The 13695-nt window shown below is 49.4% G+C and overlaps 1 protein-coding gene across 5 annotated transcripts; it reads left to right on the top strand.

Moving 5' to 3' along the window:
- The first annotated feature begins 1237 nt into the window (after nucleotides 1-1237).
- On the top strand, nucleotides 1238-13163 carry PIP4K2C (phosphatidylinositol-5-phosphate 4-kinase type 2 gamma). Of its 5 annotated transcripts, none has more exons than XM_061131419.1 (11): nucleotides 1238-1513; nucleotides 4369-4466; nucleotides 5140-5236; nucleotides 5610-5753; nucleotides 8784-8930; nucleotides 9111-9149; nucleotides 9723-9836; nucleotides 10532-10799; nucleotides 10968-11071; nucleotides 11268-11367; nucleotides 11690-13163. In XM_061131419.1, the coding sequence occupies exons 1-10, from the start codon at nucleotides 1340-1342 to the stop codon at nucleotides 11346-11348; spliced, it is 1266 nt and encodes a 421-aa protein (XP_060987402.1). In that variant the 5' UTR covers nucleotides 1238-1339; the 3' UTR covers nucleotides 11349-11367; nucleotides 11690-13163. The 5 variants fall into 5 exon arrangements, with proteins under 5 accessions (XP_060987402.1, XP_060987401.1, XP_060987404.1 ...); XM_061131418.1 differs by having other exon boundaries at nucleotides 11472-13163; XM_061131423.1 differs by lacking the exon at nucleotides 1238-1513 and adding an exon at nucleotides 1567-1659 and having other exon boundaries at nucleotides 11268-13163.
- The last annotated feature ends 532 nt before the right edge of the window (nucleotides 13164-13695 follow it).

Here is a 13695-nt window from a genome sequence, read left to right as displayed (position 1 = left end):
CTTCTCCTTGGCAAGGTCTCCCTAAAAAGTGTGTTTTACCATGTGTTTCTCTATAAGACACTCCCTGCCAGGTTTTCTCATAACCAAATTTCCTGAAAAAGTCTTAAGCTTTCCCTCCCCTCTTTCTCACTTCCTATTGATCCCTCAGCCCATCCTGATCTGGCTCTTGTTCTGCTGAAAGTGCTTTCCAAAAGTTACTAGTTGTGGGACTCCCCTGATAGTCCAGTGGTTAAGACTCTGCATTTCTACTTTAGAGTGCACGTGTTCAATTCCCCTTCTGGGAACTGAGATTCCTCATGCTACATAACACAGCCAACTAAGAAGAAAAAAAGAAGCCCCTAGTTGCCAAAGACAACTAGTTGCCAAAGTCAACGGGTGGGGGTGGGGGTACTTCCCACTTCCCCATTGTCTTGCGTTGCCTCTCCAGGACATTTGACACCGCTTTCCACTCCTTCCTTCTGGAAACTCAGCTCCCTTGGCTTTTGTGACCCTGCCCTCCTGACCCTTTTTATTTCTCTGGCCACCCCTTCTCAGGCTTCTCCCACTAGCCTCTCACATGCTGGTCTATGCCAGGGTCGTCATTGGACTTTCCTTGGAGTTGTCACTCGCGACTACAGATTCCTCACGAAAATTAAACCCGGATTCCCAGCCCAAATGTACTGCTGCCCTCAGGTGCCCAAACACTGTTAGGCAAAAGCCCGGGATTCATCCTCAGCGTCTCTCTCCCCCTCAAAGCCCACATCCACTATGACTTTCACGCACTAACATCAAACCGAACCTTTAGATCCACCCTCTTCTTTCTATCCCAACAGTCATTGTTTTAGCTTCTCACCTCGTGCCTAGACTTTTGCAATACTCTGGTCACCGTCCAGAACGATGCCTGAGCGGTCTTTCTAAAAGCACAAAACCCACTTAAGGGATTTGCTACTTCGTAAACGAATGTTTTCAGGTTAGCTTACGCCGGGAGGTTATTCCTAGAAATTGGGCAAAACTGGAAAGCGGTCACTTTACAGCTACGGAGCCCTCGACCACAGGGTTAAATCGCTCCAGCCCAAGGAGCAACCCCAACGCCTGGATGACTGGTCTGGGCCTCGCGGGCCGCTCGCAGCCCTCCAGGGAAGAGGTTTCCGCGCGCCTCCCGGCCGTCAGGTGAGCCCACCCACTGCGCAGGCGTCGGGGCGCGCGGGCGGCCAGCAGGGGGCGGAGTCAACCTACCCCGCCCGGCTCGCGCGCCAGCCTCCGGTCACGTGACGGAGGCGCAGGTGAGCGCCGCTTCCGGGGTCGGGAACCCGCATCGCAGACCGCCTCAGCTTCCCCTCCGCCGGTTTCCCGGGAGACTATGGCGTCCTCCTCGGTCCCGCCGGCCGCTGTACCGGCGGCGACAGCGGCCCCCGGCGCGGGTTTCGGCTTCGCCTCCAAAACCAAGAAGAAGCATTTCGTGCAGCAGAAGGTGAAGGTGTTCCGGGCGGCCGACCCGCTGGTGGGCGTGTTCCTGTGGGGCGTAGCCCACTCGGTGAGGCCCTGCCCCGGCCCCGCGGTGGCCCTGCCCTCACCCCTCAGCTCCTCCGGGCGTGTCCGCCCCCAGGCTGCCGCTTCCGGAGCCCATCGCGCAGCCACTTCTCCACCGGGCTGTCCCGGTCCCTGCCCACCTACCCTCAGGTGTCTCTCCCACCCTACCTTCTTGCTGTAAAGCTTTTTTTTTTTCTTTTTTAACGTAGGCTGTGTCCCTTCCTCCGCCCTTTACTCCTCCACTGTTTCCTTCTTCTTCGCGTGAAACCCAGCTCCCTGCCTCCTCCCAGTCAGTTCCAGCTTCAGCCCCAGGCCGCGGAGCCCGGCCGGGACCTGGCTCCATCTGGAAGGACTTTAGGGGGAGTGACTGTAATAGGTTGCTGGCGGTGAGGTCTCCGGTGAGAGAGTGCGTGTAGAAGGGGAGCGGGAAGAGTAACTGTTTGAAGGGAAATGACTGTTTTGTTTACTCTGCTTTGCACCTTGCTTTCCAGCCGCCTTCCTTGACTTTGGAACCTTGGCTCTGAGGGGAAGCTGCAGGCTTCCTGGATCTTCTAATCCTGCATGTCCCTTTCCCTTCCAGAGGTACAGCATTTCAGAGAGGCTACGCTGCCCTGAGCCCAGTGGTTGCTCTCACTCAGCACTTAATGTGTATAAGCCTTTGGTCTTACCTGCACCCTATTGCTGGCTGGAGTAATGGTATTTGGTGTAACTGAGGGTCATCTTTGAATGAAGAGTTGGCTCAGGAGTTCTGGTCATGGGGACATTATGGTGGTGAACTTTAGAATCAGGGAGCTGCTTAGACCGTGGGCCTGGGAATCAGGAGGAGACCCGAGAGGCCAGTGCATCTCTGGTTCCTGAAGATACCTCAAGTGAAGAAAGCACAGCCATTGCCCTCCCTTCTCTCATGGCTGGCGTGGGAGGAGTGCAGTGATCTTGAATGTGACAGGCGAAATTTTAAAAATTCAATTTCCTTGAAACATTATAGTCATATGGAGTGTTGTATTATAGCCATCATATAGTGTTGCAGAGATGGAAGGGAATGGGGAAGAATACAGTTTTTGTCATTGTTAGTTTGGGGCTTAGGAAGTTATATGGAGTCTGTCAGCTCCCTTTTGCATTTGTGGTCCCCAGGTCCCTGGGTGGTAATGTCTTATCGGAGAGTATTCAGTCTATGCCACTTGGTATGGGCAAGGCTCATGGAAGTAGGGCTTCCTGTCTTATGACTCATCCATCCATCCCTTCGGGAAGTTCGAGAAGGAGTGTTTTCCTTTGGTAAAGATTGGGGAAATTACGCAGAAGACCTGCCTCAGCTTCCCTAGGTATGTCTACTTTAGTCCCAACACCCCACCTTCAGCCAGCACACATTTACTTAAAGGGTCTGGAATGGAGAAATTCCTTGAACATATGTCCTAGTGATGAGTCAGCCTCAACAGCAGGTGGCGAGGAGGGGGCCATGAAGAACTATAGCTGAATTTTAGGCTGGAAATCTCTAGTGGCTTCTTTTTCTTTCTTTTTTTTTTTTTCTGGAGGAATATGTTCTGTCCTCTTTTTCTACTGAGAATGAGAGGAGCTGGTTTTTCATGGCAGTGTATGGGATTTAGGTTAGACTGAATTTCTGTTGCATGATCAAGTAAGAAAAGGCAAGGCATCCATTTATTTGGTTAATAAACACTTGGGGACCACTGAGTGTCAGACATTGTGCTAGTCATCTGAGAGATGTAGATGACGAGAACTGGTCCTTTGGGGGCTCACAGCCCGGGTGGGGAGCTCACATAAACCAGCGGTTAGAGCCAAGTGGTAAGTGGACTAGTAAGGGTGTGTGAAAGATACTGCGGCACCCTTGTTAGTCACTGGGGAGAAAGCACATCTGAGCATTTCTTGGTACAGGAACCCTCTTTCCACCCTGAATTAGCAGACTGCTGATTCTTGGGGCTGAGGAGAGCATGTGGTGCTTGCATGCTTTGGGCTGTGGGTTGGCTTGACTTTGGTGAACAAACGAGCTCATATCCTCTGCCTGCCCGCATTCCCTCAGAAATCAGCTGTTTTTCTCTTACCTTACATGCAGGCAGGTGGGGACCTACTCCAAGAACTGGGGCAGAGTGATCTGGAAGAATAGATCCTGTTTGTAAGAAGATGCCTCCTTCAGGATATGGGCATTTCGTTCTTGCTGCTGTTGACCCCTCAGGGTCCCACTAACTCTCTGTACTTTGAAAACATCTTTTGTTTTGTTTCCAGTGGAGCATGGAACTGTTTGTCTTGAATGTCTTGAGTCGGCTGAGGGTTTTTTTTTTCCTAGAATTTCTCACAGCTTTAAAAATAATCCAGAGTTGCTTACAGAGTTTGCCTAATATAAAATGACTGTTGTGAGCATGAAGTTCCACGGGGGCGGGAGTGTGAGGGGCCTTGTGTGAGGGTTGCTTGCTGCAGGCCTCTTTGGGCAGCAAAGACAGCATATACTCACCTTTGTCAGGCATAGGCATTACCAGGGTATCTAAAGGAATGAGGTGGTGGTTGTTTGGTCTCCCAGTTGTGTCCGACTCTGCGACCTCATGGACTGCAGCACGCCAGGTCTCCCTGTCCACCATCTCCCAGTTTGCCCATGTTCATGTTCATTGCATCAGTGATGCCATCTAGCCATCTAATCCCCAGACGCCCTTTTCTCCCTCTGCCCTCAGTCTTTCCCAGCATCAGGGACTTTTCCAATGAGTGGTCTGTTTACATCAGATGACCAAAATACTGGCTGGAGCTTCAGCAGCAGTCCTTCCAGTGACCCTTTCCTGACTCTTTCCCAGACGCAGTGTATAAGCAGCTCTCCGCACCCCTCCTCACCGCCTTCCCATTCTTATTCTGACTCATCAGATCAATGAGCTCAGCCAGGTGCCTCCCCCGGTGATGCTACTGCCAGATGACTTTAAGGCTAGCTCCAAGATCAAGGTCAACAATCACCTTTTCCACAGGTATGTGGGATCCCTGTTCTGCTCTTGTCAACCTTCCTAGAAGAGAGAAGAGGTCATTTTAAGAGTTAAGGTTGAATGAGTTGAAGGTTTTAGATTTAGAAGGCAACTTACAAGTTGTTACTGTATTGCTTAAACTTCTTTCCAATGCAGAAATTCAGTATTTTTGTAAAGAAACCATTAAAATAATTTTCAGTGTTCCCTACACACTTATCTATGTGTACTAGTTTGCCTCTCCTCTAGCCTGAAAACTCCACAGGGTAAATACATTTAGTTGCCATTACCGTTAGCTTCTGAGAGGTACTCCCTGAAAGAAATACCTGAGTCCCATAAACCCTCCTAATTTCAGAAGATGCCATTCAGAACCTGTTGCTGATTTAAGGATGTCTCTGACTTGCTTGAGATTTGGGAAATGCTGCTGTTTGGATGGGCAGCAGATCCTGGCTCTACTTAAGCCACTTACCAGTCATGTGGTTTAAGCAGGTCACTCAGCCACCCTAAGCCAGTCTCCCTTTCTGTAAAACGGGAATAACACGCTTAATAAAAGAGCTCACATGGGTTCTATGAGAATCAAATAAGGTAATATGTGTGAGGGTATCTTATAAACTGTCAAGCCCTTTATAAATGTAAGATAACATTGTTACTTTGTTTTCCTATCTTGAAAACCCTATTGCAGGGAAAATCTGCCCAGTCATTTCAAGTTCAAGGAGTACTGTCCCCAAGTCTTCAGGAACCTGCGTGATCGGTTTGGTATTGATGACCAGGATTACCTGGTGAGTGTCCATTTTGGGGAAAGGGTAGGCCTTTCTCCCTAACAAGGGGAATCCTTGGGGCAGTCGTGTTTGGAGGAATGAGGACCTTCACAGGTATTCTTTACCTTTCTGTGGTCATTACTATCCTGTGGTCAGGCGTCTTAAAAAATCTGAAGAAAGGTATAAAGCCTGTCCTTGGGGAGAAATGTATATGCCTTAAAAATTTTGCCGCTCATTTCATTCAGTCTATGTATGGACACTGGATTTAGAACCCTTTTTCATCCTCTTATGCCAAGGTTTTATCTACTTGCAGATGTGTTCAGTTGACCACTGTCCTATGCATCCATATGTAAAGGGGGAGGAAAAGAGCTCCTAGTCTCTTGTGTGTCTCCAGGTATCCCTTACCCGAAGTCCCCCAACTGAAAGTGAAGGCAGTGATGGTCGCTTCCTTATCTCCTATGATCGGACTCTGGTCATCAAAGAAGTATCCAGTGAGGACATTGCTGACATGCATAGCAACCTGTCCAACTACCATCAGGTCAGACCTCTCTCAGCCCACTCTTCCCTTCCCCTCCCTACTCATAGCTCAGCTTCAGAGCACTTGGGAGACTTCCTATCTCTCTTCCTCCCTATAGCCTATAGCACTCAACATCATGTTTTTGAAAAACAAGGCATTTCAAAAAGAGAGCCTTCGCATACCTATTTGTGTTTGATTAAATGAGAGTTTAGACATGTTCCTTCTCATTTGATGCTTCTAATCTAAATAGATACATAAAGGGTACGTGAATAGCAAAGTATAAGTTTTAGACTAAGTCAGAATTAGGTGAAGTGCCAACATCAAATGTACTATCAGGAATAAATGCAGTCTAGGGAGAAAACCACGATGAGTGTACCATTGGGATAAATTGGAGGGAAGAAGCCATGATCATAACCAGCCGTAAGTGAGATTAGGGAAGCTATTCTGTCTGAGCAGATGAATTTGGAATATGAAGTTTCTGCAATATTTGGGGAATAAAAAATACCTGAATATCTTTTTACTGAAGGAAAATCTCACCAAAATAGTGAGCAAGGAATAAATGAAAGACTCTAAAAGAGTTTTTGGTTATTCAACAGCTAACCCATGTCTGTTGTTATTAGGTCCTCTGTCAGACAGTAAAGAAAGAGGTGAATGAAATGGCCCTGGCCACTGAGCATCTCTTGTTCTAATGGCAGAGACTGGTAAGCTAGCATCAGATAACACACAGCAGGCTGGGTGCAGGCAGTGGAGGAATGTAGGGAATGCTCTGGGTGGGCAGAGGAAGAGCATCCCAGCTCATCTGGGGCAAGAGGTGCTCCAGGAGAGTTTTTAGAGGGAGTATCCTGGGAGCGGATTCACGCATGCTAGTGGGGACCAGGCGTTGGGCATGGTGGAAGAGAGCACTCTAGGCAAAGGAAAGCAGCACTTGTAAAGGCACAGAGCCATGAACGGGCTTGATGTTGCGGAACTGCAAGAAATTCGGTGTGACCAGGATAAGGTATTGTGGAAGGACCCTTAGGCAGGAGCTAGGCGACAAGGGCTTTATAAGCCACACAGAGAGTTTGGGCTTTATCCTGAAAGGTGGTTTGCAGGGGAGTGATGTATATGTCATTTAGAAATAGCCCTGTGGCAAAATTTTAGAGAATGGATTATAGAGGGGAAGTACTGAGAGTGGCGATACCAGTGAGGAGGTAAGTGTTACAGTCCAGGTGAGAGATGACACGAGCCTCAAGGGGTGATGGTAGTGAAGGTGGAAAGGAAGACCTTTGGGAGAATTGCAGGAATTAAGGCAAAGGGGCTCCAAATTCCTGGGTGCCCAGTTGGGAAGCAGGAAAAGAAACATATCTTCGGAGGAAGGCAGTTGTGATTTAGGCCTGTTGAGTTTCTGGTTTCCACAGTTCATCCGGATACAGATGTCCTGTGAGTGGTTGGGGTATGGAGTTCGGGAGAAAGAATCAGATCTCTTTCTAATTTTAGATTTCTTTCTAGTCTAGATTTCAGAGCTGCAGGTGAGTAGATGGTACTTATCACCATGAATATAGATGAGATTATGGAAATGTAGAGTGAAATGAAAAGAAGGTTGAGGACAGAACCTTGGGCAAGTAAAGAGTCCATAAAAGAGACTAAGGGATGCCTTTTTTTTTTTTTTTTTTTTTTTTAATGTGATTGCCAAGTTTAATTCAACAGCTCCACTAACTCCTGCCTTGTAAAAATAACAGAATGCTCCTCTCTGAGGTACACTGTGATGTGAGGCCAGATTTGTTGTTTTTGATATAGCTCTACAAAAAAGTTGGCGTGAAATGCACATAAAAAAGTTTTAAGGTTTAAAAAATACAGACTAGTGGAAAAAAAAAAAATACAGACTAGTAATTTATCAATACACCTTGGAGGTTGAGAATAGGATACTAAGATTTAATAAATCTTCCAAATACAGGCAGTCCCCAAGAATAGAGCATTTTCCAAATACAAATGGCCTCCCCCATCAGGTTTAAAGGAGCAAAAACCTTTTCTTCTACTCCTCCCAGTGACTAGACTACCCAGGCTCTCTAAACCCACAACCATGGCCCCAAGAAAGGAAAAAAGGAGGGGAGATGGGGACCAAGCAAGGCCACATGGTCACTGCTGCCCAGAGACTCTGTTGTGGTTGTTTTTTCCTCCTTCCGCCAGGCCTCAGTCCCCAGCTGTGCCCCAGAAGTTCCTGCCAGGGGACCGATCTAGAGAGCTCCTACCCTCATGTGACCGGTGAGGCTGAGGCCGAAGCCCCAAGGGCCAGCACCACATTTGGGTCTTCTTGGCTGGAGCTGTCAGATGCTCTTAATGATTTATGCCCTACTTCATTCCACACAGGACTTGAGGACAGAGAGGAGTGGTGTGATGGGAGCTCAGGCTGGTCAGTAGCGTCAAGTACCAGCCAGTTGAGATACGACAATGACAAGATGCCTGTTTGAGTTGGCAACTGAGGGATTTGAGGCAGTGAAGAGTAGAGAAATTTCAGAGGAGAAATGAGAGTATAATCTGATTTCATTGGTTTGAGGTATGAATGAGAGAAAATGGACTGATAGCTGACTAATGTTCTGAGAAGGCTGGCTCTGAAGAGAAAGGCAGCAACCCTGAGACACGGTAGCACTGAAAAGGGGATTTTCTTAGGAATCCAGATTAGAGGCCCTCATGCAAACGGCTTTACTGTGGGAATCTAGCCCACCAAGAAATATTAGCCTAGGTAAAGTCATTCTGTTGATGTAATTTCCGCTCCTGGTTCAATGAATAAAGAGGGTCAAAACTAGGATAACAGCACCTACCTTCCCCATCTCAAAGGATGATAAAGATCAAAGGAGAGAGGGCGCTTTAAGAGAGATCATACATCTGGGATAAGTCAGAGGAAATGAGGATTCCGAAACTGCATGGATAACCTGGGGTGTCTTCAGAAAGCCCCTCACCACTTCTGACCTTCTCTAGCCTGTCCTTGTGGGGTTCTCAGGCTCCCTGTGGAGCAGGAGCAACGCCCGCCCGAGCTGCTCACCTCTCCTACTTCCTCTCTCCCTCCCACCCCAGTACATCGTGAAGTGTCACGGCAGCACGCTGCTGCCCCAGTTCCTGGGGATGTACCGGGTGAGCGTGGACAGCGAGGACAGCTACATGCTTGTGATGCGCAACATGTTCAGCCACCGTCTGCCCGTGCACAGGAAATACGACCTCAAGGTCAGGAGAGACGGGCCAAGGGGGCCTCCTGGTGGCCCGAGGGGCGGGGCGGCCAGGGAGGGCGCTGCATGCTTCATCTTAAAGGAAAGAAGGCTGGGGTTTGAGGACTTGTCTTAGGAGGTCGGTTCCGATTCTGCCTTTAGCCCCTTCTGCTGACTTGGTCTTTGGATCTCTCCACAGGGCTCCCTAGTGTCCCGGGAAGCCAGCGATAAGGAGAAGGTGATATAATTCTAGATGACAGGGTGTGAGGGGTGGGGGAGGGCAGGTGAAAGGGATCTTCTTAGGATAAAGAGGTAGGGATCCTTGGATATTAATTCTTATCTTAAACCACCAAAAAAGAAGAGATATGTAGACTTTTCCTGATCCAGGGACTTTTTGGAAGGGGCAGTGGGAAGGGCCTTCTTGTCACAGTCTTGGGTTTGGGAATGGGTGAAAATGCCAGACTTCAAGAGCAAACTGCTCACCAACCACTCCCATCCTGAGCTTTCATTCAAACCAGCTGTCTTTGCTTAAGAAGAAGAAAGAAAAGTCAGAATGGAGTGTGTGAACTGAAAACCCTAGGCAGAAAGGAGTGGGTGTGATTTGGGATACGGCTGCAGTGACTGAGTCTGGGGGCAGCACTGGAGGTAAGAGCAGACTCTGGGCAGCCTCCCGGTAAAGTCAGGTGAGCGGGGCGGTAAACCTCTCCACTCGGGGCCCCAGAGCGAGAGACAGCCCTACATAGAGCAGGGTCACTGGCTGAGATGGTCAGGGAGGCCTGCATTCCCCAGCTGTCCCTTTACCTGTTCTCAGGTTAAGGAACTGCCCACCCTTAAGGATATGGACTTTCTCAACAAGAACCAGAAAGTTTATATTGGTGAAGAGGAGAAGAAAGTCTTTCTAGAGAAGCTAAAGAGAGATGTGGAGGTGATGATTGGGGTGCTCTGGGAAATGACTTTGCTTCTCTTTTTTGCTCCCCCCTCCCCTCCGGCAGCTGTCCATTTACAGTATGAGGGAACTCATCCCCTTCCCTTGGGGCTTTCTGCCTGTAGGGGATTTTGGCTTCCCTGATAGCTCAGTTGGTAAAGAATCCGAGACCCCGGTTTGATTCCTGGGTCAGGAAGATCTGCTGGAGAAGGGATAGGCTACCCACTCCAGTATTCTTGGGCTTCCCTTGTGGCTCAGCTGGTAAAGAATCTGCCTGCAATGTGGGAGACCTGGGTTCAATCTCTGGGTTGGGAAGATCCCCTGGAGAAGGGAACTGGCTACCCACTCCAGTGTTCTGGCCTAGAGAATTCCATGGACTGTATAGTCCATGGGGTCCCAAAAAGTTGGACAAGACTGAGCAACTTTCACTTTCATGAAAATCTTCTAGAGGTGACCTTTGGAGGGGGTGACTGGTATGAACTGAAAGAATGATCATAAAAGAATTCTTTAAAAAACAATGATCTGAGATACCAGGACATTTAGGCAATAAAGAGCAATGGTATGCTCTCAACCCTCCGTTTTTACACCTCCTTTCCCCAGGAGGGCCATGGATATTCAGAGAGGGAGGTGTAAGAGTAGTACATAGGAATGGAGAGAGCCATCTGGGGCTTCTGACCTGCCGGTGGGGTCTTCAGTTCCTAGTGCAGCTGAAGATCATGGACTACAGCCTTCTTCTGGGCATCCACGACATCATTCGGGGCTCTGAGCCAGAGGAGGACGGGCCGGTGCGGGAGGAGGAGTCAGAGGGGGATGGCGACTGTGGCCTTACGGGGCCTCCCGCTCCGGTGGGCTCCTATGGCACCTCCCCTGAGGGTATCGGCGGCTACATCCATTCCCACCGGCCCCTGGGCCCTGGAGAGTTTGAATCCTTCATCGATGTCTATGCCATCCGGAGTGCTGAGGGTGAGAGAGAGCCTGGAAATTTAAAGGGCAGGGAGGGTAGTCCCTGGGGGACAGAGACCAGGGTGGTGGTTGGAGAGGCTGGTTAGCTTTTCAGAAGAAATCTGACTGGTTCCTCGGGGGAGGGAATTGGGACTATACTTGGTCTTCATCGCTGGCCTCTCTCCCCAGGGGCCCCTCAGAAGGAGGTGTATTTCATGGGCCTTATTGACATCCTGACACAGTATGATGCCAAGAAGAAAGCAGCTCATGCAGCCAAAACTGTCAAGCATGGGGTGAGGGCTCCCTGAAGCCTTTCCTTTCCCGTCTTGACTATTTTGACTATTCAAGAGCCTCTTGTGCCCGAGCAGTGGGGTGGCAGAAGGATGGAGGGCTGGCTATGGAAATGGTCAGGAGTGGGGAGGAGGGGAGGGCAGGGAGCGGGGCAGGGCTGCAGGCGCTGACACCCTGTTCTACACCTTCCTCTCACAGGCGGGGGCAGAGATCTCTACTGTCCATCCTGAGCAGTATGCTAAGCGATTCCTGGATTTTATTACCAACATCTTTGCCTAAGAGACTGCCTGACTTCATGGTGACTGCTGCTCTATGTTTCAGGTGGTGGGGGTCTGAGAGGCATGGGGGGATTGTGGATGTTCTGGCCACTAACTTCTTCTTTTCCTCTTCTGCTAACTTCAGGCTACAGGCTCCTTCCATCCAAATAACTCCATCTTGTTGAGTAGGCCCTTCCTGGCCCTCAGAGATACCGATACATTGTTTTCCCTCCCCTTCCTTCCCTTCTCTCCCTTCCCTCTTTCCCTTCCCCACCAAGTCGGCTTGCTTCATTAGAGTGTTTACTGTTGACTCTCTCCCAAGTGCCTTGATCTTTGTAAAATGTCCTGTTGTTTCCATAACAGAGGAGGAGCTGGGGGAAGGGGGTTGTTGGCCATCTTCAAGACCTGACTGGACAGATGGACCTGGCCCAAGCAACTTAACTCGATGCACTTTGCTGTGTGGGATGAACTAAGAGTATCTGAATTTTGCTGATAACTTTATAGAACTCGTTGTGGCATGCTTCCTTCCTAGTAGGCCCTGGGATGGAAGATTTTCAAGACACTACAGATGTGGGTGCCAGCATGCACACATACATTGGGATAGGGCCAGTCTTACCGAGGTGCGGTGGAGAGTGGTTGGTGGGCTGGCAGCTTGTGGAGGTGGGACCTATGAGGACTCCTGTGGTTATTTAGGGAATTGGAGGTCTCTGCTGAGGGTTGACTACTCTCGGGTCTCTTCCCTCACTCCACCTGCCCCCACTAGAGACGGCCACAGTGTTGAATCCTGGGTGAAGCTGTTTGACCCCTGCTGCTCTTCCCCAGGACCTCACATCCCTCCTGGGCTGGAACCCTTCAGTGGGGGGGTGGTCAGTTCTGGAGGCTGGACGGATGAGCCAAGGGTGTAAGGTTCACTCCCTGTGTTAAATTTCCTTTCTTCATGTCTAGCCATCCCGGAGGTTTGAGTCCCAGCAGAAGGGAATACCTCTACTTGGGTTAACCCTGGTCATCTCAAGAGAAGGGGAGCCTCACATGGGGGAGCGGCCTCCACTGCTTGGAAGTGTGCCCCTAGCACACTGCCTCCCCTGCCCCTTCTCAAACCCTTTTCCCAGTTGGATTTGTTATTTTGTTATTTTCTGTCCATCTTAACTGCTACTGTGTCTCCCAGGGGACAGATGGGCCTCTTTGTCATCTTCACTCTCCACCCCCAGAGAGGAGTCAGAGCCATAACTCAGTCACCCAGCCCCCTCCAAGGAGAGTCGAGCTGATGCATGATATTCTCAGAATGCAGTGGACCCTGATGAGCTGGGATAGTTCCCTTCCCCGCAATGCCTTTGGGGCTCAGGCAGCCATTCTTGTCATCCTGCATCTCCCCTGAGGCTTCTGCATTTCTCTGGAACACAAAGATGGGGCACCAGCAAGTGGCCTGTAGGGATACAAATACTCTGCTCTGTATCTGACTGGACTGATCTGTCTCACAAGAAGTCATGAGGTCATAAACGAGAATTCCTCCTGCCCCTCCATCTTCTGCTCCAAAGCAAGTAACAAGAGGAGTCCCCAGTTGAGGATTGGAGCCCCTATAAAATTTTCCTGTCAGGAGCCTCATGGATGTTTTTCATTCCACCGTCTACCTTTCCCTTGTTGAATGCAATAAAACTCCATGACACCAGCAACTTTGTTCTTGAGAAATGGGTTTTCTGACCCATTTCTGGCTGATGTATCATAAGCATTATGGTTTTCATTTGTTGCTTCTGTTTTTCATCTTTTTTTGTTTTATTAATAAAAAGATCTCGTGTATTTACTCCCATTGCTGTCACTATAAGGAAAATAAATTATTGAATTCAAATTCCTTCACAGAAATTCCTTTTTTTCTCCCCCACTCCTCTTTTTTGGAAGCCTGGGCTTAGGGGTGCAGCAACCAAGTAAAGAACTCTGATCTTTAAGATGTTGGGTCCCTAAAGATGTGGGTTTCAAGATATAGATGGCTGTGAGCTTAAAAGGTGGCTAGGAGTGTGCATGGGAATGGAAGACATTCCCCAGTTTTGCAGGAGTCAGCTCTGGGGGGGCGGGGGGCAGGGCCAATTGAGGTGATATGACCCCACCCCCCCACTTTCCCCAGGGTTCTGGGCTAGATCACACTCACGTCTCTAAAGGTGAGCGAGTCTTAACAGCACCGAGCACACAGGAGCTAAAGGAGAAGGAACCCAGTGTTTCCCCAGCTTCCTGGGAAAGATGGCCTTTGTGTGGAGGACAGGAAGAGTACATCAGGGTCCTGGGAAAGTAAAGAAGGAAGTGACCAGCCATCCAGCCTGGAGAGAGAGTGAAGGAAGGGCGTGGATCAGCAGAGGCGGTTGCCAGTCTGAGAGATCCAT

Source organism: Dama dama, chromosome 3, assembly GCF_033118175.1.
Source record: "Dama dama isolate Ldn47 chromosome 3, ASM3311817v1, whole genome shotgun sequence".
Taxonomy (NCBI): domain Eukaryota; kingdom Metazoa; phylum Chordata; class Mammalia; order Artiodactyla; family Cervidae; genus Dama; species Dama dama.
Note: the sequence above shows the minus strand (reverse complement) of the source record. Positions and strands in the feature narration are given on the sequence as shown.